The sequence below is a fragment of the Podarcis tiliguerta genome (assembly GCF_965153285.1).
Source record: "Podarcis tiliguerta genome assembly, chromosome: 7".
NCBI lineage: Eukaryota > Metazoa > Chordata > Lepidosauria > Squamata > Lacertidae > Podarcis > Podarcis tiliguerta.
Genome location: NC_139540.1, coordinates 40,210,963 through 40,226,462, shown reverse-complemented (window position 1 = coordinate 40,226,462; position 15,500 = coordinate 40,210,963). Strand labels below are relative to the sequence as shown.

Genomic DNA, 15,500 nt, shown 5'->3' with positions numbered 1-15,500 from the left:
TTTCAATAGACATATCTGGGTTTTGCAAGATTTTTTTTATTGATTACTTGCAAAAACCCTTGAGATGTCGAGTATCCAAAGGAAATGTTTGCAAAAGCCTGATTGTTTTTAAGCTTGAACACAGAGATGTTGATGCATCCTTACAAATTATCTCCCTCCACAAAGCCATTGTTAGCACTCCTGGGTGGGGTGGGGGTGCAGAACACAGGCACCAGGCTTGTGGGATTTTTTGCCAATAGAGATCCAGCAGGCGCCTTCTGGGTTAAATTTTAAATGCCTACTGAAAACATTTTTATTCTGCCAGGCAATTAAGAATGTATCTTTCCACAATGATTAATTGAGGTCTGTTTTTAACTTTTTAATACATGATTTGTTATTGTATGTTTTATGTATTATTGCTGTAAATCGCTTCTTCTTCTGATATAGCACTATATAACTGTTTTTAGAAATAAATACAGTTACTTGACCTCTTCTCTTTCCCCCACGACCTCAGTGTGACTAACAGAATCAGGGTGTGTGTGATTTAGATCAGACAAATGATGCTGTGGAAGGTTAAAAACCTCTTCCCTAACAGAGCCCTTCCAGTCAATGTCACCTTCCCCAAACTGCTTTAAAATAAAATGAAAAGTCAGGAGATTGCTTCATATTATTTATGTGTCATAATTTGTTTGTGTTCCTTACCATGTGTGGTATATGGTATTTGGATATGTGTGTGTGTGTGTGGATTCTGGGATGTGGGTGGCGCTGTGGTCTAAACCACTGAGCCTTGGGATTGCCGATCAGAAGGTTGGTGGTTCGAATCTCCACGACGGGGTGAGCTCCCATTGCTAGGTCCCAACTCCTGCCAACCTAGCAGTTCGAAAGCACGTCAAAGTGCAAGTAGATAAATAGGCACCACTCCAGCAGGAAGGTAAACGGCATTTCCGTGCGCTGCTCTGGTTTTGCCAGAAGCGGCTTAGTCATGCTGGCCACATGACCCAGATAAACTGTCTGCGGACAAACGTCAGCTCCCTCAGCCAGTAAAGCAAGATGAGTGCCGCAACCCCAGAGCCGTTCGCGACTTGACTTAACTGTCAGGGGTCCTTTACCTTTTTATATATGGATTCTACTAATTTCATGCATGAGATCAAAAGGGCTTGTAGCATACTGCAGTCCTGAATCACCAAATGTCTTGGAATTCAGGTCATCTCAAAGGGTTTGCCACATGTCAAAGTAGCTTGTGTGGAAGTTGATGGACGTTAAATGGAATGCTGGAGAGAGCCAATCAGTGCTGGAGCAGCCTGTTAGGACTGGACTTCAGCTTCTAGGTGCAAAAGCTACATAAAGCTTCAAAACTGAAAACAAAAACCACCTCGTGCCTTTCTTTTTCTTCTTTTTGCTTTATAAAATACATTTGGCCTTTTATTAATTTAGTTTCAATACTGCTTTGGCACACAACATGTTTTATAATTCTCTACAGTTCTCTATAAATATGTATCCAATCGCCTGTAGATGTATTTTCTTTTTAATTCCATTCTGGTCTAATGAAATGAGCACCTGAAAAGGAGACCTATGTTTCCTTTGTGTATAAAAATGACAGTGTTTTGGTGGGCAAATGATTTTATTTTTTAGAGTTGTTGCATCTCCTCCTCTTGCCTCCCCTTACTGCTGCTGGCTCCCTAAAAAAAAAACCCATCAAGGAGTCTCTGGCCCCCATGCGTCATTGGTAAGGGGTGGGCTTTTCCCTTAAGCCAGCCATTTTCAGGATGCACCTTTTTTCTTCCATATGGAAAGCACAGAAGACATCACTGATTCCCTTGCTGTGCATTGGTTGGGGGGACAGAGAAAGACCATCCCTCCAAAAATGGCTTGGAGGAGGAAACCCATCCTCTGCTGAGGACCCTTTTGTCCCAAAAGCCCATGACAAGGGTGAGCTTTTTGGGGGGGGTGTACCCTTTGCTTCCCCCACATGCATGTCAGTGGACACAGGACTGTTATTTTGATTTGATTACTATACCTGTAAACATGGCATCATGGGAAAAGCAAAAGGAAGCCACTCCAAATTGTTTCACTCCACCAATTTCCCTTGAAACAATTTTGTACATCCCCGCAAAAAAACAAAAAAACAAAATGAAGCCCCACTCACAAACCAGCAGTGGGGGGAGAAGGTGTCATTTCAAGCAGATCTAAGTATATATTTTATCTATCTGTCAAAATGCTATAACCTAAGATAGGATTATTTTCTGTCTCTTTTGTGGGTATTTATCTGATTGTTAGTACTATCTTGCATCCTACATAGTGCACTTAGTGGATATTTGGAATGTAATAGAAGCATTGCGGGAAAATTCATTGAACAACCTGGATCCGAACATAGAACTGAATGTGGCTCGAATTGAAGCTGTCCTGTCCACCGTTTTTTACCAACTGAACAAACGCATGCCAACTACCCACCAGATCAACGTAGAGCAATCCATCAGCTTACTACTCAACTTCCTGCTGGCAGCTTTTGATCCGTAAGTTTTCCTTCCAATATTATTGATTTTAATCTTTACACAGAAAAATAGTACCAAAGTGAAATATCGGTTTGACCTTGGCCTTGGACAAAGTGAAATTCCCGAATTACTGTTTTTGTTCAGAACTTTCTTAATTATGACTATAAAGGCTATATGTTACACATGTAGATGTGTGCAATATTACCTTGTTGCCTTCAGGGATTAGAGAAGTGGGAGTTGGAGGGAATGCTTAAATCTTTCCCTCCCCACCATTGTCTGTCTGTCTGTCTGTCTGTCTGTCTCTCTCTCTCTCTCTCTCTCTCACACTCACACACACACACACACACACACACAGCTTTACCAAAAGGGCCCTTGCAGTAATGTGCATGTAACGTCGAGTTTGGCCCCAAGCAGAACACTTCAAAATGCAAAATTGTTCCATTCCATTCTTTGGGTATTATTATTGCTGGTGGAAACATCTGCAGCAGTGTTTATTCGGTAGCAGTGGCATGGGGTTAGTGGCTTATTGTTTGAAGGAAACTCTTTTTGCTGCAAGCTTAGGCAGCTGTGAGCAATTTCCCCCTTTTCCTTGTTAATGTAGCAAACTGTGAGATTCCAACAGAAAAAAATTGCAATAGAATTCATATTATTACTACAGCCTGAAACCTTGCATTTGAAGGCCTAGGGGAGGTGGAGACAACCAAACAAATGTGAATTTATGGGAAAGAGACATCCCTAATGTCATGTTACAGATGAGCGTTCTGTGTATATATGTAAATTACGGTAATTGAGCATAGGATCCATCAGCATGTTATTGGCATTCTTAAAAGCATCTGAATAGCCTGAAATTACAAACTGGATTGACTGGGATCAGCTTTGTGCTTCGACAGGTGCAAATTATCTATTACCTCATTACTGTTTTCTATTATGAAAATGCACTGGTTGGAAATCCACACTATTAAAGTACCATTAAAATAAGTTGCCTTGTGTTCCCGCTTGCCTACCCACCCCCCTCTTGCCCTCCTCCCCAGCACACACTTGATGGAGTTCTTGCTTGGCATTGTGTACCTTCCAGAGTCAGATCAACTGGTACAGCTTAGTCACCATGGCAACACCTGGGGTGAGGTGGGAGGGAGCAACCGTTCCACATGACAAAGTAGCAGAGGCACTGTGTGCCTGTATCCATCCAGCTCTCCTGCCCTCTCCAAGGAGAAATTGTCAGTAGGCTGTGAAACTGTGGCCTTCAGTGTTTGGAAAAGATTCCACAACAAGGCGGAAGCTCTTTTAAAAAAAGAAGTAACAGTAAACCCTGAATTCTTGACTCTTCACAAGAACAGGGAAGAAACCAACTGAGAATGCCTGGGCACATGTTTTGCTGCCCACTGCCTGTAAGCCTCCCTCCCTCCCAACAAAACCATCACCGTGAAAATGAGATCATTCGTAATACCCATTTTGTTTCTGGAGTTTAGCACTGCAAGGCTTTGAAGATGCATACAAAACACCATCCCACAGAGGAAGGAATGAAAAAGTATTGCTTTTGTAAATGATGGGGTGATCTATGTTAACACAGTACTGCTCTCACATAGAATGTGCTCAACAACTATTCTATACACTTTTGGTAGCTAGGTAATTGTAGGACCTGGAATATATCCAAAAATGCAAATTGTTCTAAAATAGCAACTGCTTTCATTTCAAGTACTGTAAACCAGAGCTGTCCTCACTATGCTGACATAGTGCTTCAAATTTGTAATTGAATTAATAGAGGGGTAATCAGAAATCCTAAATGTGAGCCTCAATGAGCCATATAGCCTGAAAGGATGGATGAAGAATCCCAGGAGTTCTGGGCAGGAAATGCATTTTATTAATGTCGCCTGGTGTGGCAAAATATTAAAGACTCAGTCAAGTGGAATGACCATAGAAATGTTAACAGAGTTTCCATTCTTGTTGCTACTTAAGATGTAGCTTAGCAATTTTGGATTGAAGGTTTGAGTTATATTAACAGTGCAGGCCTGTGCCTATCTACTCATGCTTAGGCCCCACTGAGTTCAATGGGGCTTCTTCCCAGGGATTACATATAGCAAAGCAACTCCCTTAGCTAAATATGACTGCCTGTGTTATCTGCATCTGGATGCCTTCGTCTGCAACAAAGCATGTCTTCCCCATATTGGTCTCTACAGCCACAGCAGGCACTGTAACTCTCCAATGGTTTGACTTTACCCCCAAATGCACACTCCTCTATTGTCTCCCAAGACAGATGGATGCCAATAACATCAGTTATCAAGTAGCCTATTCACAGTGAGAGCAGGAAACACTGGTCTCATCGTGAATTGGCTTCATAGATATACTTAGTTACATGACATTGTAATGTCATCATGTTAATCATATTATCCCAATGGGCTGCCAGCAAATTAGTAGCGGCCACCATTTTATCCCAGAGCAATCAGAGTGAGCAATCCTAACAAGAGGCTTAAAGTCAAGTTGTAAGGAAATAGCCAAGTGTCTTTTGCTACGAGGCAGGATGGAAATCTTTTAAATGGACAAACTGTACTCATAATTGCAGGGACTTCATTGGAAATACATTTGGTGAAGGCCCACAAATCAAAGGTGTGTGTAAGGAAGGCTTTTCCGAGGTCAGAGTATAGGGTCTTTGATTTCTACCAAGAGGTGCAAATGAAGGCATTTTCTTCTGATCACATCTAGCATGATTCCCTGACGCAGCTTGTCACTCAGTTCTTTTTATCAGTAATCACAGCAATTGCATGTGCAGAGAGACAGGGACTTCTGCTTGCTTCCTTTCAAACCAGACTCCTTATTTTTGCCCTGAAATATATTAAACTGTTTTATAAATGGGACAGGGAAGCATTAAGTAATGCTAGGAAGTGGGGAGGTCACCTGCTCATCTTTTTTGCTACTGTTTACAACCCACTTACAGCTTTGATTATCTGCTGCATTCATGCCATTAAAACACACACACACACACACACACACCTCTTCCAGTGTTCATGGCATGCATGCTCTGCTCAGTAAAATATATTTTTCAGAATATATTATCAGAATAGTATAAATAAAATACAAATATTATTTTTAAACTTTCACCTACTCTTATACAGCTTATTTCCAAAGGGAAATCTAGATGAGTTTTTGTTGAATCAGCTTGGAAGTGTTATTGGCTCTGATAGAGTATGCAAAAGCATGCACAGGGTTTTAGTCATATGCTATAGATTTTGTTTTGTGATAGCCTCTAGCTAATATGGTATAGAGTAGTACTATTGGCATTGGACAGCTGGAGCACCCTGTGGCCTCAGGTCTTTTACTGATGTTTCATATGTGTTAGAGGCAGGAGAGCAAAGGGCAGTTCCCTACCTCCTCACTTTTGCAGACAAGTACAGCGTGAAAGAGAATTACAAGGGGATTCTCAGCCCTTTATTCTGTTCGCTTCATAAGTCCTTCTGATGCCTTTACAATAGCCCATGGGCAGTACAGAGGAATGCTGCCCGTTCATGTAATAAGCACGAGTTTTCTGTACATCTCTTATGATTGTTAAAGACAGTGTGATCATGTTTTGACAAGTGAAGTTGTTGATCAGTCTACTACCCAACTGCATATACAATTGTTGACTGGATGAGCACCACAATACATTTCTCTGATGGCACAGTTGGTTCTTTGAGTGTTGTTCATTCTTGTAGAGAACTGAGTAACATTTAAATAGAAATATTTTCTCCATCTCTACAAGTAACGCAGTTGACTTCTTCATTTACCGTATTTTTCACTCTGTAAGATGCACCAGACCATAAGACGCACCTAGTTTTTGGAGGAGAAAACAAGACAAAAAATATTCTGAATCCCAGAAGCCAGAACAGCAAGAGGGATCGCTGCGCAGCAAAACCAGCGATCCCTCTTGCTGTTCTGGCTTCTGGGATAGCTGCGCAGCCTGCATTCGCGCCATAAGACGCACACACATTTCCCCTTACTTTTTAGGAGGGAAAAAGTGAGTCTTATAGAGCTAAAAATACGGTATTTTCTGCCTCTGTGCCCTGCTCCACTAGCCCATGGGCTTGCGGGAGTGGTTTAGTGCAGGGATGTCAAAAACACCAGAGTGATTCATTCTAATGCTTATAAGAAATAGTAAACTCACAGCAGAGCCAGCAGAGCCCCACTGCCTTGGCAGACGCAGGGCAAACACTGCAACAGTGGGAAGTCACCATTACTTGTCCACACCCAAGCAAATGTTTAGGCATTCTTTCTACACAAAGCAGCCTACTTCAGTTTGGCCCATCAATTTACCTGACCAGTGAGGCCATAGATGGCTACTATCCAAAGCTTACGGATAGCTCTCCTCTCTGGGCCAAGAGCCCAGCATCCCAGGGTCTACAGATAAGCACAGCATCAAAGCAAACCAATTAGTATATACGAAAGCAAGTGAATATAAACATATATGAGCTCTTGCAACAACTACCAAATCATTTTGGAGTTATCTTTACTACCAAGATGGCATTTTAGGCCTTCTGGAACATTTGATGTATTACAGTATTTTAATATTTTTTTGGAAGCCGCCCAGAGTGGCTGGGGAGGCCCAGCCAGATGGGCGGGGTATAAATATTATTTCACCTTTAGTTTCAACACACTCTGGAGCTTCTCTCCCCCTTTATGGCTTTACAACAATGATCCCCTCACTGAACATCTTCACCAGCAGCTGTCACAAGGCAGAATACTTGCTCTTAAGCAGCCATATTTTACTCATGAAAACTTTAAAAACTACTACTATAAAGGAGTTTCATTGTACAACAGAGCTGCTTTGATAATTGCCAGACCCTAGGGGCACCTAAATGCCAAGGTGCCCATTTATATCACCTAGTCACAAGCCATGTCAATACATATTTTCATGGGGAAATTGAATTTACACCGAGTCTAGGTAGAGATGTATGAATATAAATGACTCAGATGAAATACGGTGTCCAAACCTATCAAGTCAAACTGCAACATTTTTTAAAAAAATGGAAAATATTCCTTTCATACCTTCTCTTCTCGGAAATATTCAGCTATGGAAAATGCCATTCCATTTGGGATACAGAGAAAACTTACTTATCTGCTATTCACAATTCACCCCCTTACTGAAGAAGGAACCATTAAATTTGTACAATTGCCATAGGTCACACATTTTTTAAAAAAAAAAAATAATCCATTGACTTCAAACAATAAAGTTGTTTCTCCCTACCATTATTACATTTTTAAAAATTGCCACAAGGTGGAGGGAACCCTGATTCATATGTGGTGTTCATGTAAATACACTAGAGAGTATTGAGAAATGATTCACACAGAATTAAAAAAGCTTCTAAAACTCACATTTCCCAAAAGACTGGAGGCCTTTCTGTTAGGGATAATAGGTGATGATATTCCAAAAAAGGCACTCAATATCTTTCTGTACATGACTGCTGCAGCTAGAATAGTATATGCGAAAAATTGGAAAGAAGAGATGCCCATGAAGGAAATTTGGCAGAACAAATTGATAGAATATATAGAATTAGTACCATGACCACAAAACTAAGGAATAAGGATAAGTTAAAGAGAAGAGTGGAGGTGTTTTGGAGATTATCTTAGAGGGTACAATATACGATTAAACCTACAAGTAGGAGTTAATATATGAGCAGCAGATAACATCAAAAAAGGAAGACGAGATGATAATGGGTGAAATATCAGGATATGCAGCTGATTTCCCTAGAATGCAACAGAGAGATGGATTGGGAAGTCTTAGGAAAAGAGATGGATACTGTATGATGTGTGTATAGAAGCTGTTAAAATTGCATAAATAAAAGGGTGGGTTTTTTTAAGTGAAAGCTATTAACTTCTTGGCCAGTAAAGATGAGGGAACAAAAACCAGTTCAGATCTCTGTTCCATACTTTGAATTGGTATAAAGTACCGGTAAATGAAACTGATAGCTGGGACACTTTTTATCTACTGGACAACTCGCTGAGGCTCAGGGACTGACTGCATGTTACACACAAGTGTGAGAAAAGCGGCTTCATTTGGAAAGGGGAAGGGGGTCCTTCACCATTTCCTCATCCATAGCTTCTCTACTCCAGATCATCCAGATGCTTTCACACCTGTGGTGTCCCAGATACATGTTCAGTTTCGCAAATACATGTTGCTAAGACACATTACTGCCTAAACATATGCAGGTACTTCAAGCCACAAGTAGCCACCAACTACCTTTAATGTATTGTATGTAAAAGATGGATGTTCTCTGTTTATGTTTGCATAAATGCTTAGCTTTGTTTCAAAACTGTTAGTTTTACTTGGACCAGCTTCATTGATAATAATTGTGATTTTGAATTGTATTCAGTGATTTCCCATTTATTTATGTGTTAAACTAAAATGGCAAACACTTGAAATTAAAATATGTATGCTGCTTGCCTGTTTCATGCAAGCATAGGGTACAATCAAGCCAAAACTATGCACCTTTTAACTAAACTTAACTCTCTCCAACTGAAATAAATAAGACTGACCATTTTTAATTTGTCTGGATCACTACCAATCCTGCATTTAGCATGTAGATACATGGCTAATATGGATATTTTAGGAGGCCTACTGTGGACCCACATTAATATTGATTCAGCACTAGACGAACATCTTTGTTGTATTCCCAGGCACAACAACAACAACAACAACAACAACAACAACAACAACAACAACTGTATACTGCCCTCCATCTGTAGATATCAGAGCGGTTCATGACATTTTTACAGTTAATGGTATTTTAATACCATTTAGGGTACAATCTTGTGGTCCCAAGAGTCATAGGACAGAGTAGATCTTCTCCCTACCTACAGAGAGAGAGATGTGCAGGCTGAGGAGAAGGTCTACTCTCTCAAGCCTCCCTTGTTGTTATCACAGAAATCTCTGCTCTGTACTGGTGGTGCTGCAGTGGTGGTAATGGCAAAAGAGCAGCCATTCTGCAGACAGATTAAGGATGGATCACCCAGATCAAGAACCCATCCAGGCTCCTGACTTACACCCAGAATGGGGGGGAAGTACATTAGGGATACTTAAATTCTCTCCTTTGAGATTAATATGAGGGGAAATCTTCAGGGAACACACACAACTGCTCAGGAAAAGAAGGGGGTGGGGAAACAGAAATGCTGGCCAGAGCCGCCTTCCCTGCCAGAGCCTGACCAGACTAGATTGGGCAATGTTTCATGTTCTGGTTTCGATGGAATTTAGTGTTGTGCTAGAATCGTTATATTTGATATATTTCTCCAGCTTTATCTTTTTAAACTGTTTTTACCCTACAACACTCAGATAACCACTGTTCAAATCGGAACTACAATAAATAGCTTGTTTTCTCTTGTATTCTTTTAAAAAGTTTTATGCTTGTTTGCAAAATTTTAATTTCCAAGCATAAGAATATTTGTATGGCATAATTCAACAGCAGTGAAAAAATATTGCCATATTGATGTCATCATATTTGTTTTCTTGTTACTGTATAGAGAAGGACATGGAAAAATGTCTGTCTTTGCTATCAAAATGGCCTTGGCAACACTTTGTGGAGGAAAGATCATGGACAAATTGAGATGTAAGTCTTTGTCCTCTATTGTTTATATTTTATGTTGTTCCTTTCCTTTCAATATGGAATAGAACCGGAATTTGGTTTAGATAATAGTGATATGAATCAATTCATGGTTTCTTTCCAGAATTCTGGTACTGAAAGATTCCTCTTATGCATGGTCAAATGTGTTGAGTGTCCAGCATAAAGAAACATTTTCATGGTTTTCATAATGAAATATATTTTGCACCCCACCACCACTGAAGACCCAAAGAACTACTCTACTAAACAATGCAGAGTACAAAGTCCCCCAGCAATAAAACTGCTAGCACATTTGCAAAGCTAAGCAGGGTCCAATACGGTTTCAAATTAGATGGGAGACTGTGTGCTGAGATTCCTGCATTGTAGGGGATTGGACTAAATGACCCTTGGGATGAGAGCCAGTGTGGTGTAGTGGTTAAGAGCAGTAGACTCGTAATCTGGTGAACTGGGTTTGCGTCTCCGCTCCTCCACATGCAGCTCCTGGGTGACCTTAGGCCAGTCACACTTCTTTGAAGTCTCTCAGCCCCACTCACCTCACAGAGTGTTTGTTGTGGGGGAGGAAGGGAAAGGAGAATGTTAGCTGCTTTGAGACTCCTTAGGATAGTTATAAAGTGGGATATCAAATACAAACTCTTCTTCTTCTTGGGGTCCCTTCTAGCTCTATGGTTCTTTGATTCTATTACAGTGGTACCTCGGGTTAAGTACTTAATTCGTTCCGGAGGTCTGTTCTTAACCTGAAACTGTTCTTAACCTAAAGCACCACTTTAGCCTCCCACTGCCGCCATGCCACTGGAGCACAATTTCTGTTCTCATCCTGAAGCAAAGTTCTTAACCTGAGGTAATATTTCTGGGTTAGCGGAGTCTGTAACCTGAAGCATATGCAACCTGAAGCGTATGTAACCCGAGGTACCACTGTATACTAAAACAACAGGACACCACTGAATTGGCAGCCAGGCCCAAGTCTGAAAAGAACTAAGTGTTCTGCTACAAGCAGTTTTCTGTTTTAGTTTTACATAGTCAACATCTGTAAAGCATTTAACAATTTTAAAGAATTGCTCTTTGACTCAGAAAGCAAGAGCAGAAAAGCAGTTAGCAAAATCTTTGGGAAACATGCATATGCATTAGAAAGATTGATCAATTAAAGCTTCTTTACTCAGGTTGCAGCGCTAGTTAAAACCAATATGGATTAAATTAATCCATTCATAGATCCAAACACATAACACACAAGAGGCACAGGCACAACTTTATTGTCTGAAGTGAAATCACCCTTTATAATGCATTGAATATTTTAAAGCGCGCACACAAATACCCAGTTCTCCAATAATCCAAATCAAAGATGACTACCTGTGGCCCTCCAGGTGTTGTAGGACTTCAACTCCCATCAGTCCCAGCTGGCATGACCAAAGGTTAGGGATGATGGGAACTGGAGTCCAACAATTTCTGGTAGGCCACAGGTTAACCACCCATATCTAAATACTCAGTTCCCAGATCATGGACCACCTCTCCCCATTTGAACCAATCCAGACCCTGTGATAGTAATTTGAGGCTCTTCTTCATGTTCCTTCTCCACAAGAGGTTCAGAGGGTGGCAACATGAGCTCCCTATTTGTGGAATGCTCTCCCTAGGGAGGCTCACCTGGCACCTTACATAACTTTAGGTGCCAGGTGAGAACATTCCTCTTCACACAGGCCTTTGACTGATCAAACAATCCATGGCCTTTTAAATGTGTTGAGGGGAAGGTTATTGTTGTGTTATGTATTTTGTATTTTTATACTGTTAGCTACCCAGTGATCTTCAGATAAAGGGTGGTATATAAATTTAATAAATTGTCACCATTATCATTATTTGAAGCAGAAAGTTGCTCCAGCGGCAAGAAGTTTGCATTTTGTACTTTGGATCTCTTTTATCATGCTAAATCATCTTTTTTCCCCCTAAAACTAGAAAAGAATCTTGAGCATTAGAAAAGTGCTTGCTTACTCCCTTTAGTGAGTCCTAACAAAGGCATATCCCTTCTTTTGCAAAATAAAAATAGAATAACTGTAATTATTATTTTCATTTGAGCAGAAACACAGATTTGTATCTAGTGGCTTAAACCGAATAAACCATTTCATATTTCCCCCCTTTATTCCATCAGATATTTTCTCAATGATTTCAGACACCAGCGGTGTAATGGTTTATGGTAAATATGACATGTTTCTGCGAGAAGTCCTTAAACTACCGACGGCGGTCTTTGAAGGTCCTTCGTTTGGATACACAGAGCAGTCGGCAAAATCCTGTTTTTCTCAACAGGTAGATAAAAACATTCACTGCCTCCTTTTCGCCCTTCCCATAATGACATGCAGTGGCAAAATGTTGTGTGCTTTTTATTTGTTTATACTGTAGATTGTGTACTGGACACTTTGGCAATTGTAAACATGAAGAGAACTGTATTTTATTTAAGAACCAAATTAGATATGACTTGGAAGATGTGTGAACGATCTCCTAATATGATTTGGAAAAAATGCTAACAAGATGCTCTGGGGTAGCTGTGAATTGGTTCAGAGCAGCAGCAGCAGCAGCAGCAGCAGCAGGAGGAGCCCCTGTATTTTCCGAAATGCTCCTACATAAGTACGGGTTATGATTAGGGCTCAGCTCTCAGGTGGGCACCACTGGGGGAAGTTCATGGTGCACATCTTTTTCTAGAAAAATAGCACTGGTTATGATAACAATGATATTAGATTTATAGAGCAATAAACTATTGCCTCCAGTATTATAGAGATGAGCAATATTGGGACTAGGTATGCACTGAGGTTTGGTCCTTCCCAGTTCTACATGGCCACAGGACTACGTCCAGCCCATCCTGTTTATGTGCAAATTTAAATGGAAAATCCTTTAAAGTCTTGCCATTAAAAAAAATACAAGTACAAGTACTTACAAGATGGCCCCTGATCTCCCCTACTCCTTTTCAAAAGGCCCCCAAATGGCTGACTGAGATGCTCACAGCCTGGAGCAACTACCATACATAGCTTCTTGCCTTTGAATTACAACAGAGTAGATCCCCCTTGGACTTGATGCATGGGCGTAGCCAGGGGAAGGCAAGGGGGACAGCTGACCCCCATCAAGTAAAACAATAGAAATACTTAACTAACTGACCAATCACATTGGTCCTGCCCCCCCCCATAAAAATCCTGGCTACACCCATGACTTGGTGCCCCTTAGAACTCTTCCTGGGCCATGCCCTTCACTGGCTCTGCTTTACTCCTTCATTGTGTCCTTGACCTCTGATAATGCCTGGGTGGACAACAGAGAGGGCCCTGGAAGTATGTGAAGAAGCTAGCCTACTGTACAGAGATGAAATTACATCTGTTGCTTTGCTCACTTTTGCTCTAGATCCTGCCTCTCACTTAAAGGTTGCCTCAGATGGTTGCCCGGAAAGGAATGCGTCTCGGGCTGAAAAGAGTTTCCTTCCCCTGTTTAAGATACTGAAATGTATCTGCTTAATTATTTCACCCATGTGCATGTGACCCATGAGGAAAGTAAAATTCCCCTTTCAGCTTGCAATGCTAAATTGTTTCTGCTTTGTTCACGTAAACAGAAAAAAGTCACACTGAATGCTTTTTTGGACACTCTCATGTCTGATCCTCCACCGCAATGCCTGGTCTGGTTACCACTTCTGCATCGATTGGCAAATGTTGAGAATGGTATGTAGTCAAAGGATGAGTGGCATGTGGAATATCAATGTGGTTCACAATGATTGTGTTTTCCCCAGGAAAAGCTATTGTTCTTGAAAAGGAAAAATGGCTAAGAATGTGGTGCCAATTTCAATTCCTAATGGTAAGGTCAGCATTGTCCATTGATTTCAATGTGCTCAGACATACTGAACTCAGCATAGTTTCAGGCTGCAAGTTATATACCTAGTTAGTGTTGCCCCTCTTGCAAAATCATACACAGCATAAACTGATATGCTTGCTTACCTTTAGTATCTCTCCTTCTGCCTTTGCAAGTTGACCACAGTAGATTCTTCGCATCCACACTAGTCCTAGGATGGAATTCAACACCGCATTAATACAATTGTTCCGTCAGCACCAGTATTTCTGCTTGCTTACCAGACAGAACAGTCTCCCTTAAGACTCCCTCCATGTGTTATTATGGAGGTTTTCCTGACTCCCCAAAGCAGATTTGGGGGAGCAGTGTGGGGAGGAGAGGGGGGAAACCCCACTGAGCTACTGGGAGTCCTTATGCTGGCTTCAGCTAGTGCACTGGGTTAGTTGAATCCAACCCCTCATTCTTTCTTCCACACTTCCACATTTCCCTGTTTTGGTTTTCTGCTGCTATAAGAGGTTTTCTCTTAGACAGTAGCAGATGCTTGTTTGTCTTCAGAGAAAACTGTGAAGCTTTTAAATTTCAGGAACCTTAAGAATAACATTTGCTGTGGAAAATGACTTCAGACACAAAAGCAGGTTGCTAAGACCTGTTAGTGGCCTCAGTTTTAACGCTGCGCTGATTGTCTTTTGTTTTGTTTTTAAATCCATCTCCCCTTGTAGTCTTCCACCCTGTCGAGTGTTCCTACTGCCATAGCGAGAGCATGATGGGATTTCGCTATCGATGCCAGCAGTGTCACAATTACCAGCTCTGTCAAGATTGCTTCTGGAGGGGACATGCCAGTGGTTCCCATAGCAACCAGCACCAAATGAAAGAATACACGTCATGGGTAAGGGAAGGTTCATGAATTGCTGCAGACTGTTTGAACTCCACCAGTCAGAGAAAATCTCAAGGATGGGAGTTGGAACTGACCGAATCGTTTTCCCTTAAAACCACATATAGGAAACTAACTTTGCCAGTTTAGCTAAGCATCTCTATAATGGAGAAGCCCCAGTTGTGGTCCTTGTTCCCAGTCAGTTCTGAGATGAAAAATGGGAAGAACTGAACAGTATGGCTATCCTCAGTGTGGATTTGAGCAGTCCAACATGTTAATACTGTTCTGGATGTCAGGAGAGCTGCAGGAAGGTCTTGGAATATAAAACTATTTCCACAGTAAGTTGTTCATTTTTGTAGGACATAGTCAAATATGTTGGCTTTTCTCTCATATTATCTGCTTTATATGATAAGAGATCTATATCTAAAAGAAACTATGGCATCTAAATGGAATCTTAAAAATCTAGATCTAAGAAGAACAAAGGAAGATGTTGATTTACTATTCAGCTACTTTATGAAATATGTTTATATAAAGTCAGTAGAAGTGTAGGCATGCTATATATTCATTAACATTCAGCCATCATAGTTTCTTAACCTTTTTCAGATTATCTCTAACAACATGAACTCTATATTGCACTCAGATGAAACATATGTGTGATCTTCTCTCATTTTGGTAGCTGCCAGTTAGCTACGGAGTCAAGTGTAACATTCTAGTTCTAGTTTACAAGGCTGTGAACAGCTTGGAACCAGTTCTCTAAAACAATGCCTCCTT

At 40.9% G+C, this 15,500-nt stretch overlaps 1 protein-coding gene across 50 annotated transcripts in view; it reads left to right on the top strand.

Moving 5' to 3' along the window:
• Positions 1-15,500, top strand: part of DTNA (dystrobrevin alpha) — a 182,452-nt gene that overhangs the window by 114,711 nt on the left and 52,241 nt on the right. For all 50 annotated transcript variants that reach the window (XM_083449905.1, XM_083449933.1, XM_083449935.1 and 47 more), the window contains 5 exons: positions 2,279-2,492; positions 9,957-10,042; positions 12,189-12,343; positions 13,629-13,734; positions 14,578-14,744. In XM_083449905.1, the coding sequence (XP_083306031.1) occupies positions 2,279-2,492; positions 9,957-10,042; positions 12,189-12,343; positions 13,629-13,734; positions 14,578-14,744 (728 nt within the window). The remainder of the gene's footprint in view (positions 1-2,278; positions 2,493-9,956; positions 10,043-12,188; positions 12,344-13,628; positions 13,735-14,577; positions 14,745-15,500) is intronic.